The 18,565-nt window shown below is 37.8% G+C and overlaps 1 protein-coding gene across 19 annotated transcripts in view; it reads right to left on the bottom strand.

The window, feature by feature from the left end:
- Nucleotides 1–18,565, bottom strand: part of LOC103352168 (ankyrin repeat domain-containing protein 18B) — a 197,471-nt gene that overhangs the window by 84,937 nt on the left and 93,969 nt on the right. For all 19 annotated transcript variants that reach the window (XR_011381718.1, XR_011381717.1, XR_011381716.1 and 16 more), the window contains 5 exons: nt 16,894–16,981; nt 13,186–13,214; nt 12,980–13,052; nt 8,662–8,852; nt 3,777–3,949 (listed from right to left, as the gene is read on the bottom strand). Coding sequence is in view for 16 of the 19 variants with exons in the window: in XM_070056055.1 (XP_069912156.1) it covers nt 3,777–3,949; nt 8,662–8,852; nt 12,980–13,052; nt 13,186–13,214; nt 16,894–16,981 (554 nt within the window). In the remaining 3 variants the exon portion in view is untranslated. The remainder of the gene's footprint in view (nt 1–3,776; nt 3,950–8,661; nt 8,853–12,979; nt 13,053–13,185; nt 13,215–16,893; nt 16,982–18,565) is intronic.

Consider the following 18,565-nt stretch of genomic DNA (forward strand, 5'->3'; position numbering starts at 1 on the left):
GGAAACAACACAGGATGGAGTAGACAAGAAACAGAAAGAGATTGGTTGAGAATTATATCCTGAAAGCCAAGTCAAGAAATGATCTTGAAGGAAAAGTGTTCTACAGACATAATAAACTGTTACAAAATCTAAGCTGAGACTTAATGCCCAAATATGTTTAGCTTGTCCTAAAATAGTCTGTCCACAAATATAACACCATAAGTAATTGTTATTTTCCTATTGTTTCAAACTATATTGACAAAATGTATTATTTGAAGAGAATTTTTTAAAGATGTTTTACCCTCAAAGGATCAAATATTTTGAGTGGTTAATTAAAATGAGAGCCTGTGACAGCACTTTGCCACAGAGGGTTAAGCCACCATATGAAGTGCCACCATCCCATATGGGCCAGTTCGAGTCCTGATTTCTCTGCTTCCAATTCAGCTCCCTGCTAAGGTGCCTGGGAAATCAGTGGAGGACTGTCCAAGTTTTTGGGCTCATGCAACCATATGAGAGACCTGAAACAAATGCCTGGCTTCAGGCTGGCCCAGGTCCAGCCATTGCTGCCATTTGGGGAGCAAATCAGTGGATGCAAGATCTCTCTGTATCTCTTTCTCTGTCCCTCTAACTAGAAAGAGAGAGAGAGAGAGAGAGAGAGAGAGAGAGAAAGAGAGAAAAAGAGAAAAATAGAGAAAAAAAGAAAGAAAGAAAGAGAGAGAGAGAAGGGAGGGAGGGAGGGAAGGAAGGGGGGAAGGGGAAAGGGGAGAAGGAGGGAAGAAAGGAAGGAGGGAAGGAATATTTAATGAAAAGAAAAGGAGACCTTGGAAAGTACTACAACATAGATTAAAAATCAGTGGCAATCCAGAGAAAACCTGTTTTGGAGGGGTTGTGGGAATGTAAACAACTGGAGTGAGTCCAAGAGTGAAGAGAAAGTCAATTTGAGTCAGTGAATAGAGACAGTTCTCCCAAGGAGATCACTGCTAAGGCCATGATCATTGAAGATCTATTTTTCTCCATGTTTAACTGAATTTTTCAATCCTCGCATAATGGTTTTAGGGAATATTTGCGATTCTCTAAAGTTGTTGGAACTAAAAATGTTCTGATCAAAGCAGTAAATAATTCATAAACTTAAGGAAGTGAATTCCTTGAAAAGTTCCTCATTAGGTATTATATAACTGAATATTATTATTCTGCTGATAATATTGAAAATCTAAATTTTTCAAGGGCGACTTTTGGGCTGCTTAAAAGCCAGGAGGCAGGAGATTCTTCCATGTCTCCCACATGGGTGCAGAGTCCCGTGCACCTGGGCCATCTTTGGCTGCTTTACCAGGCAAGTTAGTACAGAGCAGGATCAGAAGAGCAGCCAGGATTTGAACTGGCACCCATATGGGATGACAACACTGCAGGTGGAAGTTTAAGTTGTATGCCACTGCACCAGCTCCACAACTAGAGTTTTTGTAAGCTTTATTTGATGTCACTCCTGAAAAATACAGTATGATACATTCTGAAACATTCTTTAGCCTGTAGTCCATCTTCTAAAGGAAGATTTATTGCATTAGCAGTACCAATGTTTTGGCATAGGTTCAGTAAAACCGTGCCCAAGAATAAATCCAGCTGAATCTTTCCTAGTACTGTTCATAAAGTTTTATTGATATTAAGCCACACTAATTACCTTATAGTCTATGGAGGATTTCGCACCACAACTATAGAGACCTTCTGATGCAAAAAGCCTAAAATATTCATTATCTGGTTCTTTGCAGAAAAAGTTTACAACTCCTGCTTTAGCTGATCAAACATCCTTTGACGCATTTGAGAAGGTTTACCTAACAAACTGAAATGCTTATAAGGAATATGGACCACAGTATGCAAATACCCAATAATGCTCAAATTATTTTATAGATTCTATATTTTAATATTTAGGCTCAAATTGGGATCAAAACTCAAAAATAAAGTAGGTATTGGTTATAAGAAGTACAAGTGTCCCATGGACTCCCCTTTTGCAACTCAGCAGATATGGTATTTTAATAAAATATGCTTAAGATGCATCACCAAACTAGTCACATTAAATATTCTCTAGTTGTGAAAAAGCAGTGTACTATAGATAAAACCTCATTTTTAAAAATGGTTGCATATTGCATTCTTTTATTGGTATGACAATTTATTTCTATTTTGATTGGTATTTAGACTGATTCTAGGCCGGCGCCGCGGCTCACTAGGCTAATCCTCCGCCTAGCGGCGCCGGCACACCGGGTTCTAGTCCCGGTCGGGGTGCCGGATTCTGTCCCGATTGCCCCTCTTCCAGGCCAGCTCTCTGCTGTGGCCAGGGAGTGCAGTGGAGGACGGCCCAGGTGCTTGGGCCCTGCACCCCATGGGAGACCAGGAAAAGCACCTGGCTCCTGGCTCCTGCCATCGGATCAGCACGGTGCGCTGGCCGCAGCGCGCCGGCTGCGGCGGCCATTGGAGGGTGAACCAACGGCAAAGGAAGACCTTTCTCTCTGTCTCTCTCTCTCACTGTCCATTCTGCCTGTCAAAAAAAATAAAAAAAAAAAAATAAAAAATAAAAATAGACTGATTCTAAATTGTTGATAAACAATGTTATTGTAAATGTCCTATACATATGTACATGGGCAACATGTTTTATTAACCTATTTTCATTTTATTTGGAAGGCAGAGAAACAGATCTAGATAGACTAGCATATTAAAGATTTTCCATCTGCTGTTTCATTCACAAATACCCAGGACAGCCAGGACTGGGAAAGGATCCCCAAGGGTCTGCATTTCCACCCAGGTCTCTTAAGGGGGTGTGGACACCCAAGTACTGGAGCCACCATCTACTGCCTCCCATGAGATACACTCTTAGGAAGGTAGATAGGGGCCGGCGCCATGGCTCAATGGGCTAATCCTCCATCTGCGGCGCTGGCACACAGGGTTCTAGTCCTGGTCAGGGCTCCGGATTCTGTCCCGGTTGTTCCTCTTCCAGTCCAGCTCTCTGCTGTGGCCAGGGAGTGCAGTGGAGGATGGTCCAAGTGCTTGGGCCCTGCACCCCACGGGAGACCAGGAGAAGCACCTGGCTCCTGGCTTTGGATCAGCGCGGTGCGCCGGCCGCAGTGCACCAGCCACAGCGGACATTGGAGGGTGAAACAATAGAAAAGGAAGACCTTTCTCTCTCTCTCTCTCTCTCACTGTCCACTCTGCCCGTCAAAAAAATAAAAATAAAAAAAATAAAGGAAGGTAGATAGGAAGCAGAGAAGTATGGACTCAGACCACCTTCATATAGGAAGAGTGCATGTCACTGGCCCTGCAACATATTTGTATAAATATCTTTATCATATGTGTTTTACATCCTTAACACTAATTGTCCTATTACATCTTACATAATAGATGATGACAATACATCATAAATGTCATTAACTTATGGGTGTAGTAGGGTACAATAGACCATACTATGCTATCTTGTCAGGTTTAATCCCAGAGTGAAGTTGCTACAAGGGCAAAGAATGGTTTATTTCAAATTTTGACATGTGCTCTTAAGCTACCCTTCAAAGAGTCTTATAATTGTATTTACCAACAGTAGATAATAACTTTTCCCTCACATTTGCCAACTATTAACTTTTAAACAAATACTTAGCAGTATGGTTTGCAAATATTATTTGTTTCTTGATATATTTCTAATTCCAAAGCATGGAATAAAATCCTTAGTAAAAATATGTTAATCATAGATAATAACCCAATTAGAAGTGGCTTTATAGCACAATAAAAATCACATCACCTAATGTTAAATATTGCTATAGACTTACGAATAATATTCTTCACTCTTCTTAGTGGCAGATTGCTGGTTGTCAAGGTCCCCACTCTGTCTCTGCTGATTCAGTCCACAACCATCACTGTCCTCAGGAGGAGCAGCACTTTCATGCAAGTTTCTTAACACTTCCATTTCCTTACTTTGGCAACGCTGCCCTTTTTCTTCAAACTTTAATGAAAGTTTCATATTAAAATCGCTGTTAGTACATAAATATAAACATTTTTGTGTTCATTTATTATTCATTTTATGTAGCACATTTATTGCTACATAAATGTTTTACATACACTGTTTTCTACTACAGTGACAGAAAAAAATTTTGAACATCCTGCTACTGGTTGGAAAAAGTTTATCAATAATACTTTGGATATTACACATGTTACAATTCTTCAATAAAACAACAATGGAAACTGGAGAAACAATTCACCTCCAATAATTAGCTCTTACAATACACCACAGGCAATAGACAGTGTGCTAGAATCCTACAATGGTCTTAAAATGCTAATGTAAATTTCTGGTATTATTGATATTATTACTTTTTTTTGACAGGCAGAGTGGACAGTGAGAGACAGAGAAAGAGAGAAAGGTCTTCCTTTTGCCGTTGGTTCACCCTCCAATGGCAGCCGTGGCCGGCGCACCGCGCTGATCCAAAGGCAGGAGCCAGGTGCTTCTCCTGGTCTCCCATGGTGTTCATGTTCAGGTAGGGTTATGATAAATAACCCTACACTTCTTAAATATTTATTTACATATGAGAGAGAGAGAGCACTTTCATCTGTTGGTTCCTTCCCCAGATGGCTGCAATGGCAAACACTGGGCAAGGCTGAAGTCAAGTGTCAGGAACTGCATCCAGGACTCCCAGATCAGTAGTAGGGGGCCAAGCACTTGGGTCTTCCTCCACTGTCTTCCTCACGCCATTATCAGGGAGTCAGATTGGAAGTAAGAAGCCAGATTATGAATTGTCACCAAGTGGGATGCTGGCATCAAAGGTGGCAGCTTTACCCACTATGTAACGTCAGTTCCCTTTTAAAATATTTATTTATTTATTTGAAAGTAACAGAGAAAGACAACCCTATAACTTAACTACATTGTAATAAACTTTAATCCTGGAAACATCAATTTTGAAAAAATCTAGAAAGACCAACATTTAGAATTCAAGAAATTTCCTTACAACATTATTGGATAAAAAGATTAGCTATTATGCAAAATGAGCCCATTTTTTCTATTTTATGAAGGAAAGCTTATGAGCATAGTGCCAAGTGTATACAGTGAAAAACACAGCAGTCTCTAAGAAAACAGGACAAGCAGTGGCATATGAATATGCCACACATCATAAGCAACAACTTCTGTTTAAGTGCTTCACACAGAAATGAAGAACCAAGCCAGAGTCTGATATAACTAGAGAAAGAACACAATTAAAGGGACCAAAAATTCACTAGGTTAACAAAGGACTGATTTGCTAGGAATCATCCTGATGGGAGGATCTAAAATTCTTTTTAACTGGGTTTGCTCTTCAAAGTAACAAAAATTTTAAGATTGTTGATACTGGCACAAGGAATTAATTGTCCAAGATAATCACGTTTAACGTATTTTTTATCCAAGAACTGTTGAGGAGGAAGATGTACTTCATGGAAGTTCAAAGTGATTACTGCACCTAAGACACTCGCCATGAATTCTAGTCAATGAAATGTATTTGTGCTGCATGTTATATACTTTAGTTTCAGCATTACAGCTCATGGAAATTTTGGTGCATTCTGCTTCATTTCTGAATTTAAAACTTTTGACAATTCTCCAAAATGTCAAAGATGGTACTTCCTCATTTTATGCTTTTATTTCTATCCACATTTCACTATCTAGTATGTTTATTAACCTGTATGGAAGCAATAAGAGAAACACGTAAAATATGTCACTTTCTGTCATTGTCACCTGGATTTTATATTAACCATCCAGATTTACAGGATTTGACGATGCAGGTCTCTAGTAACAGCAAGGAGGCTTCCCCTCTGTGCTCTAAGCTATTTTTTCTCTCATTGCTTTTATAATTATTTTTTCCATAGACAATAACTTTTAAAGTATTCACAGATCATTAAAACTTTAATAGTATAACATTCTTAACCATTGGGTTCACAAAGGTGTAAAACAAAGCTTTAGAAAACTATGTTGCCAGGCCGGTGCTGTGTCCCTGGGCCCCTGCACCCATGTAGGAGGCCCGGAAGAAGCTCCTGGCTCCTAGCTTCGGATCAGCGCAGCTCCAGCCATTGTGGCCATCTGGGGAGTGAATCAGAGGATGGAAGACCTCTCTCTTTGTCTTTACCTCTCTCTGCAACTCTGTCTTTCAAATAAATAAAGTAAATCTTAATTTAAAAAAAAACTACGTTTCCAGCAATATTTTTCCCTTTAGATCCTGGGATATTTGATATTCAGAAAAGGGATACATGCTCACTAAAATATATCCGTCCAAGTTTGCCACACCTCAAAAGAGGGAATGTCATGAATTGTTAGTGAGAGATACTGAAAAATAAGCTTCCCTCATTTTACAGTCACTAAGCATATAATTTCATAGATGGAAGGCATGAAGTAATTAAGTGTTCTGGCCCCATTATCTACCGATAATGGGAATAAAACTTCAAAAGGTTAAATGATTCAGACAAAGTACACAGAGTGGCTTTTCCTAGCATTTTATGGCACTAACAGAAAACACACATTCTATAACACTGAATCAGATACATTACCAGAGAAAATAACCAAATTAATCACAGAAATGAGCAGTGTGACTTTGTCAAAATACTCCAATGCCTTCAGGGTGAGGAGCGTGAAGAGAGGCTTTATCTACCCTTACCTATAAGAGGATATCTGTAGATTTTTACATACCTATAAAACTGTAAGTACTCCAGAATGTAGCATCCTAATTTAGAGACAAACATTGAACTTCTGGTGGTGGTTTATGATACTTATAAAAGTCTAATTCACCAGAAATATTTGTGTAAGCATAAAAGTTACATGAAAGTGTATGTAAGTGTTTGAAAAATCTTTAAAATAGTCATGTTGGAACACAAAGTTCCATGTACTTTAACTGAATCAGATAAAGTTGTACAATAGACAAGGCACAATAAACAGACTCACTATGCTTGTAATATGTTTTACAACACTCAAGGCCAGGTACATGCTAATATTCACTCTCAAACAATGGTTCCTTCCCATGGTATGCTCACTGGATCCCACATATTCATATTTTAATATGTAATCAATACAATTCACACAAGATGATCCAAGTAGTTGGTTTCCTGAACCCGCATAAGGGACTCAGATGAAGTTTCTGGCTCCTGATTTAGGTCTAGCGCAGTCCTGGCCAAGGTGGCCAATTGTGGAGTGAAACAGTTGATTAAAGCTCACTCTTGCTCGTGCTCTCTCTCTTCCTCTCTCTCTCCCTCCCTCCCTTCTCCCATATCTCCCTCCTCCCTCTTCCAAAACTCTGCTTTTCAAATAAATAAGTGAATCTTTAAAAAATAGATAACTGTAATTTATTGTTAAGCCAATCAAAATGGCTAGGGCTTATTAAAATTTTTAAAAAAATCTTTATACTTATTCTGGTTCAGAAAGTCATAGAGTATTCAGTTAAATTATTTGCCCAGGTTAAAGGTCACTGGGAAGAATTAAATAATAAAAACTATGAAGATTTTTTTAACTGTAATTTAGAGAGCAACATCATTGTGTACATAAGCTTTTTCTAGGTAGAAAATCACAATGGATCAGGTAATTGACACAGGCAAATAGTAGAGTATCAACAAGGGAACCTCTTTGTATTTTGCAAGTTAAACTTTTTCACCAAGGCCAGAAACTACTTGTAATGAGACTACCTCATTCTTTTTAAAAATCTACTTTAATGTATTGGAAAGTCAGAGAGAGGGAGAGAGGGAGAGGGGGAGAGAAAGAGACAAACTCTGCTGGTTCTCTACAACTACCCACAATAAGCATGACTAGGCCAGGCAAAGGCCAGAAGCTGGGAACCTAAAGGTACATCTCTCACAGGAGCGTGAGAGAAACAAGTACTTGAGCCATCACCTGCTTCCCAGGGTATGCATTACTGGAAGACAGAACTGGAGCAGCACTTGGACATAAACCCTGGAACTGTGATATGGAATGTTAGTATCCCAAGTGGTATCTTAATGACTATGACAAATGTCCATCTTATCCTACCTCATTCTTAAACCTACACATATTTTGCTGCAGTACTTCATTTTGATGTTTTGTCCCTATGTGAGGGAGAAGAACAAATAATTTCTTTTTTTTTTTAATTTTTTTTGACAGGTAGAGTTATAGACAGGGAGAGGGAGAGACAGAGAGAAAAGTCTTCCTTTGATTGGTTCACTCCCCAAACGGCCGCCTCAGCCAGTGCTACGCTGATCCGAAGCCAGGAGCCAGGTGCTTCCTCCTGGTCTCCCATGTGGGTGGAGGGCCCAAGGACTTGGGCCATCCTCCACTGCCTTCCCGGGCCACAGCAGAGAGCTGGACTGGAAGAGGAGCAGCTGGGACTAGAACCCAGAGCCCATATGGGATTCTGGCGCCACAGGCGGAGGATTAGCCAAGTGAGCCATGGTGCCGGCCTGTGTGATAGGTTTTTAAAAATGTTATTGAACACCATATCTAGAATTGTTTGCCTCTTTCAAGAAAATGATTAGCTATATTATACAACAGCTTCTAAGATTTTGTCTAATAAGCAGTTAACATGTTTTTTAATTAAGCATTAAATTATGATCTTTTGATACATATATACACACCTACATATATTATATACATATATATATCTGGTATGGAAAGTCATTTTGATTGGTATATGCTATGATACACACAAAAATATGAAATCAGAAGTTTACGTTTTTACATACCTGCTTATTTTCACTTCCATCAAGCCATTCTTGTTCTTCCTTGGGTGCTGTTTTAATGTCATTATTTGTTGGAGAAGACTTGACATTTTTTAACTCAAGTTCTGTGCTTTTATATTGATTAGTATTGCAGTGAGGAAGGAAATGCCTCTTGAGATGTTTTGGTATTGGTTTTAACTTGATTCTGCCTGTAACTACAAAACACTAGACTTTATTATTTGAATCATATGCTTCAATTGTTTAGTTTGGGTAAGTCACAAGTCCAAAATGTTTTCTGGGCCACTGAGGTGAGGCACATATCCAGGGTCTAATTCAATTAGTGATATTTTGTTTAATATTTTTTTGGCATTTACACAGGTAACTCTAGTGCCCCTTACAGATCTATATTTCTACTTAAATATGTTAATTATCAGTGAGAGGAAAGCTACAATCTTAAAAAAATAGCAAATAACTCATTTTATCAATCGAAAGCTTAAGCTTAATCTTTCATTGAATATTTAATTCTTTAAGAAATACCTCTGGCCGGCGCCGCGGCTCACTAGGCTAATCCTCCGCCTAGCGGCGCCGGCACACCGGGTTCTAGTCCCGGTTGGGGCGCCGGATTCTGTCCCGGTTGCCCCTCTTCCAGGCCAGCCCTCTGCTGTGGCCAGGGAGTGCAGTGGAGGATGGCCCAGGTGCTTGGGCCCTGCACCCCATGGGAGACCAGGAAAAGCACCTGGCTCCTGGCTCCTGCCATCGGATCAGCGCGGTGCGCCGGCCGCGGCAGCCATTGGAGGGTGAACCAACGGCAAAGGAAGACCTTTCTCTCTGTCTCTCTCTCTCACTGTCCACTCTGCCTGTCAAAAAAAAAAAAAAAAAAAAAAAAAAAAAAGAAATACCTCTGACTTCCAAATTATCAGCAAACAACTTGAGGAGACAGCAGATATCTTCCTGTGTACTAAATATAATCATGTAAGCCACTCAGAAGTTTATGCTAAATACCAGCCCACACAAAATTATCTATACTCTTGTCTCTATTGTTTATATGTGAACTCGAGCTCAAGAATAAAAATGATTTTCTGAATTATATCCTGTTGACTTTAGGTGGCATAAGAGGAGTAATCCAAAAGTGAACCCTGGAACAAAATGATGTTTGAAAGTCACACTATGAAATTATGCAGTCACACAGAAGTGCTCCAGGGTTAAAATTCTGTGCTCTGATTTCCTCAGCTATTACTTTTATCTGTCCATGAGATTCCATGGATATTGATGGGTTTTTGGTCACAGAGTTAATAAAACAGTTATGTATCATCAATTGTCAAATTTGTATATCTTTGACAACTCTTATTACTGAGAATCAAAGGATAATCAAACTAGTAGGCAGCTGGGGGCAGAATCACAGTCTGAAAAACTTAAAAGTTATTTTTTCAACCATAAGAATGAAAATAATACAAATAAGATTAACATATACAAATGCATTAATTAAAAATTAGTTTAGTTCCAATATAGAAGCAAAGTACACAGAATTTCAGAATGCTCTAACTGGTATTTATCTGAAATATTTTTATCATTTTGATAAAAGATAAACTATCATATTTAAATATTTTAAGACAAGTCTAGAACAAAATCAGAAAAACAGAAAAAATTGTTATAGAATGCTATTATTTAATAAATATAAATTTTTAAATACAACTTTTGGATGATAGTGGTTCTTCCCCCCATAACTTCCCTCCCACTTGCAACCATCCCATTTCCTACTCCCTGTCCCATCCTATTCTTTATTAAGATTTATTTTTAATTATCTTTATATATAGAAGATCAACTCTATACTGAGTAAAGATTTCAACAGTTTGCACCCACACAGACACACAAAGTATAAAGTACTGTTTGAAGACTAGTTTTACCATTAATTCTCATAGTACAACACAGTAAGGACAGACGTCCTACAAGGGGAGCAAGTACACAGTGACTGCTGTTCTTGATTTAACAATTGACACTCTTATTTATGATGTTAGTGATCACCTGAGGCTCTTGTCATGAGCCGCCAAGGCTATGGAAGCCTCTTGAGTCCACAAACTCTGACATTATTTAGATAAGGCCATAGTCAAAGTGGAAGTTCTTTCCCACCCTCAGAGAAAGGTATCTCCTTCGTTGATGGGTCGTTCTTTCCACTGGGATCTCACTCACGGAGATCTTTCATTTAGGTCATTTTTTGCCAGTGTCTTGGCTTTCAGTGCCTGAAATACTCTCATGGACTTTTTAGCCAGATCCAAATACCTTAAGGGCTGATTCTGAGGCCAGAGTGCTGTTTAGGGCATCTGCATTCTATGAATCTGCTGTGTATCCTGCTTCCCATGTTAGGGCATCTGCCATTCTATGAATCTGCTCTGTATCCCACTTCCCGTGTTGGAGTGTTCTCTCCTTTTTAATTCTATCAATTATTATTAGCAGACACATATTATTTATGTGATCCCATTGACACTTAATCCTATCTTTATGATCAAATATGAACTTAAACTAGTTAAACTTAAACACTTTAACTAGTAAGATAGCATTGGTACCTGTGAACTTAATGGGATTTGGAGTCCCATGGCAAGATTTTAGCTTTACCCTTTAGGAGTAAGTCCGAGGGATCATGTGCCAAACTGTACATCTCCTCCCTATCTTATTCCCACTCCTATTTTTTAACAGAAGTCAATTTTCAATTGCATTTAAACACCTAAGAATAACTGTGTATTAAGTAAAGAGTTCAACCAATGGTATTAAGTAGAAAAAGAAAATATTAAAAAGAATAAAATAGTAAGCTGTTCCTCGATAGTCAGGACAAAGGCTGATCAAGTCATTGCTTCTTGTGTCAGTTTCACTTTTACAGGTTTCCTTTTAAGTGCTCAGTTAGTTGTCACAGATCAGGGACATATGATATTTTTCCCTTTGGTACTGGCTTATTTCACTCAGCATAATATTTTCCAGATTACTCCATTTTGTTGCAAATGACCAGATTTCATTTTTTACCACTGTGTATTATTCCATAGAGTACGTATTTCATAATTTATCTATCCAGTCTTCTGTTCATGGGCATTTAGGTTGATTCCATGTCTTCATTATTGTGAATGAGCTACAATTAACTTTGAGGTACAGATAGCTTTTTTATTTGCCAATTTAATTTCTCTTGGGTAAATTCTGAGGAATGGGATGGCTGGGTCGTGTGGTAGGGTTATATTCAGAAGAAATAAAACTTTAAAGGTGATTCCATCACCAGGGACTGCATTAACATTTGGGTAAGACTACAAAGGGTTTCAAGTAGTAATTCTAAATTCTGATCCAAGTTGGTATGTTCAGGTGCCAAAAAATCCAATCAAATAATTTTAGGTGTTAATTGCAATTTTCAATCCATTCTCTTAAAAGTGCAGAATCAACTTTTTCAGAGAGATATGCCATAAATACTATTAGTTGTAACAGTTAATGGGTCATGGATATTGGAATGTAGGACTCTGCATGCTTGTACTTAATTTTCCCAGTTTTCATATCTAATAAACTAACTATGAACAGAGCAGTCCACTAAGTAAAGGATCTCCAAATACTCACAAGGATTTTAATGGTAAAAAGAACCCTAAGATGAGAATGTTTAAGAGTTCTAATTTACAATTAAATTATTTGGGGACACTAAATCAGTTCTTAAAGAAAATTTAAAGTATATATTTTTATTCTATATTGACACATCATTGTGGCATAGAATATGTTGTTTCCATATGTGTATTGTATTATACAATGTATAATGATCAGATTAGATCATTATTAGCATACCAGTCACTTCAAATATTTATTCTTTGGGAAAATTCCAAATCTTATTAACTATTTTGAGATTGCAGTTCCTCTTCTGTGCTTTAAAATGATTAAGTATTGTCTCTGTTCTCTGTAATCACACACACACACAAATGAGAGTATGCTAATCAGAACATCACTAGGATGGAACAATTAAAACAAATGAAATTTAGGAATAATGTTCCAATTTAGGTAAAGATCAGAATTCTATGACATTTTAAACCATGAAAATTTTAATATCTTAATTAACTTATGTCAATCCTAATAAAAGATAGGAATTTTAAACTAGGCACTTCAGGGTATCAAAAAATGAAAGGTATTTTTTAGCATCTCAGTTAAAGGTTACAGTCTCTAGATGAGAAATATATTTTTTTCAGACATGAATCTGAAAATGATATCTGCATTATTTGTGTCAAAACCTTTTATCAAATCTGCAGACAAAAATAATTTTTAGAATGAAGATTGAAGGCATTTCAAATACTGTGTTTCTTTCCAGATAACATTTGTACTGCAAAATTACCTTGTCTGCATGTTTGTACTTCATTCATTCCCACTGATGTTGCCCAAAAAGGATGTATTGCTTCCAGACGAGGCTGAAGGAGTTTTGAAACAAGATAGTTAACAATGCATATTTCATATAATATGTATTTAATTAGAGAAAAATGTAAAATACACATTATTACCAGCTATTGAGAATATTCAAGACAAAAATGTAAACGTTATTACCGTCAATTCAGTGGATCCCTTAGCAAACTCTAAAAAGCAAAAGAGATATACAGTCAATTATATGTAAATATGACAAGGCCGACAATATATGGTGCAGGTTTAGCATTGCGCTAAGTCCACATGTGTGGCTATGGAAATGATTACTGTAGGTTTGGGGGAAGCGGTTTATATTTGGGGTGCTAGGAAAACAACATGCAAGATAGAAGTATATATAAAAACATACAAACCAGAGTTCTATCAAAAATAAGTTCCTAGTATTACACAGCATAGTTGAGCAACTATATCACAGTAACCTATCTTATAATGAAATAAAAGGAGTACCAAGCTTTAATAATATCATGTGAAAGAAAAGAACATGCCAATTACCCTGATCTCATCAAGATATGTTGTATACATATAATGAAATGTCACACTGAATTCCATAAACATATATAATAATTTTTAATAAAAATAAAAATAAAAAATCAAATAAAATTCAACAAAATAGACCTATGGGTTTAATAAAACACGCCACTAAGATTTCAAAACGTATGACAATGTCTCAAAAAGTATGACTGTTAATTAAGCAAAAAGGTACCCATATGCCAAAGTGAGCATGCTGAGTACTGGGGACAAATGTGATCTTTAATCAAAGGAACAAATCATGACCATGAGAGTCTAAATGAGAAAGCTGATGGTCGAATGTGACAGCATACCTTTACTGTACACATCAGAATCATTTATTCCATTGTGCTACAATTGTTTTTCGGTGTCTCCTGTATTTTGGAAGCGTACAGTTGTGATGAAAGATGAATATATAATTCATTTCTTAGCAGAGAAAGTGGTCTGACCTCATCAATTGGTTTATATACTTGGCTTTAGATAGTAACACATAGTCACAGTTTTCTATAATTATGAGGACTACTGGTTTGTGTACATTTCTTTCCTCCTCTAGTTTAGCTTTGAAAGATTTTACTTATTTATCTGAAAGACGGAAGAATATAGATGAGAGAGATAGAGAAATATCTTCCATCTACTCTTCAAATGCCCACAAAAGCCATGGCAACATCAAATGGAGGGGTCGGCACTGTGGTGTAGCAGGTAAATCAGCTGCCTGCTATGCCGGCATCCCATATAGGCACCAGTTTGAGACCCGGCTTCTCCCCTTCCAAACCAACTCTCTGCTGTGGCTTGGGAAAGCAGTAGAAGATGGCCCAAGTCCTTGGGCCCCTGCACCCACTTGGGAGACCCAGAAGAAGCTCCTGGTTCCTGACTTCAGATCAGCTCAGCTCCAGCCTTTGTGGCCATTTGGGGAGTAAACCAGCAGATGGAAGACTTATCTCTCTCTCTCTCTCTCTCTCTCTCTCTCTCTCTCTCTGTGCATCTCCTTCTCTGTGTAACTCTTTCAATTAAATAAATAAATTTTTAAAAAAATCAAGTGGAAGCTAGGAGACTGGATTGCCTTCCAGCTCTCACACAAGTGTTGCAGAATCTCAAGTACTTGGGTCCATCATCCACTGCTTCCCAGGCAGTTTTTCAGGAGGATGAACCTTAAGTGTGGCACCCGAACATGGAATACAGGCATCCCGACAGGTGGCTTAACCTACAGTCCCACAGTGCCTAGCCCTAGTTAGATGTCTTAAAGATTTTATCCCCTGATTCAAGAAGGTACATAGAACATATATAAGTAATTGCATATAATATGCTTTTGACACAGAAACCTAGTCATCAAAAAGAATAAATTCACTAAGCTGCCACAGAATTATTAATATCACTTTTTATTCTAAATCAATGCAATATTTGCTGAAAAATTCTGGTATTGAAGGAATGAAGTCTATGATATCTTGTTTCCAAAACACATTTATTCTAGCATAGTATGCTAACTTTAATTTTGTGAAACTACTTTATAAAAAATTTAGCTATAGATAAGCCAATGATTCAGTATTCAAATTTTTTCTCATTTAAATAGCATCCATGCAATTTATATCACTAGTGCTTTAGAATTAAATGAAGTTCAAATGAGTGGCTGCAATACCAGCACACCATCCTGTTTTTGGTAATCTCTGGAGCAGCAATAACCTAATGTGTTTAAATCTGAACATACAGAAGGCATCTGAAGTGAATATTCTCATGTTTCCTCATTAGTAACTCTAAATTTACCAGGTTCACTTCATTCTCTCTTCTTCCCTCTTCAGAATCATCCCTCCTTATCAAAAGTAATCTCTGGATCTGTGCTCTGGATTCTTCGCCTTACCATTAATTTTAGGGACTATCCACACCACTTATTTTCCCATTTATCACTACAATTTACAGTTCTAACTTCTATTTCAACCTCCCTTCAACTCTCCTTGCCTTCCCCAGAGCCTCTCAAACTTTACTCCTTCTTGGCTTCCTTCTTTCCTCTCATTCCTGTTTCCAATTTCTCCCTCTCCTCTCCTCTCTTCCCCTCCCCTTCCCTCACCTCTCTTCCCCTCCCCTCCCCTTCCCTCTCCTCCCCCTTCTTCCCCTCCCCTTCCCTCTCCTCCCCCTTCTTCCCCTCCCCTTCCCTCTCATCTCTTCCCCTCCCCTCTCCTTCCCTCTCCTCCCCCTTCTTTGCCTCCCCTCCCCTCTCCTCACCTTCCCTCTCCTCTCTCTCTCCCCTCCCCCGCTCTCCTCTCCTCTCCTTTACTTATCTCCACTCACTTCCCTCCCTCCATCCCTTCCTCCCTCCTTCCCTCCCTCCCTCCCTCTTTCCTTCCTTCCTTCCTTCCTTCCTTCCTTCCTTCCTTCCTTCCTTCCTTCCTTCCTTCCTTCCTTTCTTCCTCCCCTTTCATCCTCTGGATAGGAACATGCTGAGAAATAAAAACAAAAAATACTCTCCCTCTATCCTTTTAGTTCTTGAATACTTCTCCCAAGGTCCTTCTTTCAAATATCTCTGAAGGGAAACATATAACCCTAAAGCTCACCAGGGATCGTGATGAAAATGCAGAATCCCACATTTAAGGAAACAAAATGTGCATGCTGAATAAGGTCCCCAGAGATTCTTAAGTTTAAGAAGTTCTAGTCTTTACAAAGCTTCCTTATATATTCCTTTTCCTTAACTCCCCTTTCTGGAATGTAGCCTTAAGTTCATCCCTGCCACATCCCCCAAATTTAAATGGCATAAGATGTCATGGTTTAATGGGCTTTTTCTCAGGCAGTTAATTTTATTTCACCCTTTTCCCCATTCTAATTTCATTTAAAAAGACTAAAATTACCAAGTAATGAAATGACAAGTCAACCAGAAGAACAATAGCACATTCAGAAATACATGGAGATGGGCAAAGGACATGAATGGACAGTTCTCAAAAGAAGAAATACAAATAGTCAATACACACACACACACACACACACACACATAAATATATATAATACTTAATATTACTAGCCATTAGGAAAATGCAATGAGAAAATTACCATAAGATATCACCTCAGCCCTCAGAATGGGGGCTCTCCCTCATTCTGAATCCTCATTCCCTGACTTTATTCTGATTGTAGGTTATCCTGAAATGGAGCTAATACTTCAGCTCCTCTGGGGCACTCACAATTTAATGCATTGCTAACTAGTGGCACAATACACAGCTTACCACTCTCATTTATCTTTTCCTTACTATGCATTTAATACACAACTTTCTTCAGCTATTGGTATACATCAATATTCATGTCTTAGATAAACATCTGTCAACTGGCTTTAAAAACTACAGTTCTTACCTTCCAGTGGTTCATTCATATCTTTTCCTTTTGCATCTGCTGCCATTGATTGATTAATGGATTCCTTCCAAGAATTTGTAGAAATAGTCTATTAAAGTTAATGCCAATAATGAGTTGCATACACTTCCCAACAATGTTCTAAAAGAATCTTAATTTTCCACTTTCTAAAGAGTTCCACTTTATAAAGGCAAAAATAAGATCAGCATGTTTTATACAAATTCTCAAGATCAGGCCTAACTTTGAGTTTCATGTTACTGATTCTATAAATGCAGCATGGAGGTTCAGAGGAACAATAACTTATGATACTAATAACATATTTTAGCTACAAACTAACTCAAAAAGTCAACTCTGCATTGTATTCCCCAATAAAATAAAGAAGACAAACTAGAAAAACACATTGAAAAATTGTAGTGTTATAATACAGAGTTAAACACATGAACAATTTCTAGGTTTTGTCTTAACATTCTAAACATAAGAAACTTCAAAGTATGCCATACTGAGTATAAACAGAACATCTCAGAAGCTGTACATTTACATACACAGTGGTTTAGAAATGCTAAGTTTTCTTTTTATTTACTTATTTGACAGGTCAAGAAATACAGAGAAAGAAAAATATAACACGGAGAGAAAAAGAGAGAAAGAGACAGACAGGCTAGGGAGTATATCAGTTCACTGGTTCTGTCTCCAAATGCCACCACTTGTCAGCCATGGGCCACACCAAAGCTGAGAGCCAAGAACTCAGTCCCAGTCTCTGATGTGGATGTCAAGAACACAATTACATTAGCTTAGACCCGTTGCTTACAGGGATGCACATTAGTTGGAAGCTGGATTTGGAATTAAGACATTAACCCAGGTACTAAGATGTAGGCTGCCAGAATCCCAACTGAGCTCTTAAATGCTAGGCAGAATTCCTGTCCTAAATATTATTTAATACAATGTTTAAACACGTGAAGATGGTTTGAATGAAATAGCAGGAGAGTAAGTAAAATTTTCCTTTATGTTATGCTTCGTAACAGTATGCAAAAACCTGTATTAGTATGCAACTCATTGAAAGAAAGAAATACTGTGAAGATTGTACTGTAAGCTTTAATAAGAATAAGTGTATTTTTCTGCTTCAGCTTCTAACATGTGTCTGACACTCATTTGCATCATTTATTTTCTACACACAATAACATATTAAAAAAAGATTGAGGGTGATGGTTAGTCCACTACCTGCATCTTGCTAATTTCTGGAAGTGAAGAATAAAATAATAAACAGAGGTGATCCACTAATCTTTCTGTCCATAATGTCCTCCTTCTAGACATTCAGAGCGAATGTACATTCTCATTCTTATGCTGGGCAGCATCAAATCAGTAGCCCTATTTTTTCCCTCTGCCTACAGAATTCCACCATACAAACCATTCCAACACAAAGCACAGACACCCTCAATATCTCTATTCAACAGTCTCTCATTACTTTTTATGAGGCATTTAGAGGTAACTGTTAGTGCTTGTTACCTTGATTTTCTGTTCCAACCATAAGAGAAGTAGCCCAAACCTGTAAAGTCAGTGCCTAACTGCCCTACCACATAGTTGGAACTCACCAACAAAATTTATTTAAGGTGTCAATTAAAATATTACCAGAAAGGCCTCAAGTATAAAGTTACTATATTCCTATAGAAAATTTCCAAAA

This window comes from Oryctolagus cuniculus, chromosome 13 (assembly GCF_964237555.1).
Source record: "Oryctolagus cuniculus chromosome 13, mOryCun1.1, whole genome shotgun sequence".
Lineage (NCBI taxonomy): Eukaryota > Metazoa > Chordata > Mammalia > Lagomorpha > Leporidae > Oryctolagus > Oryctolagus cuniculus.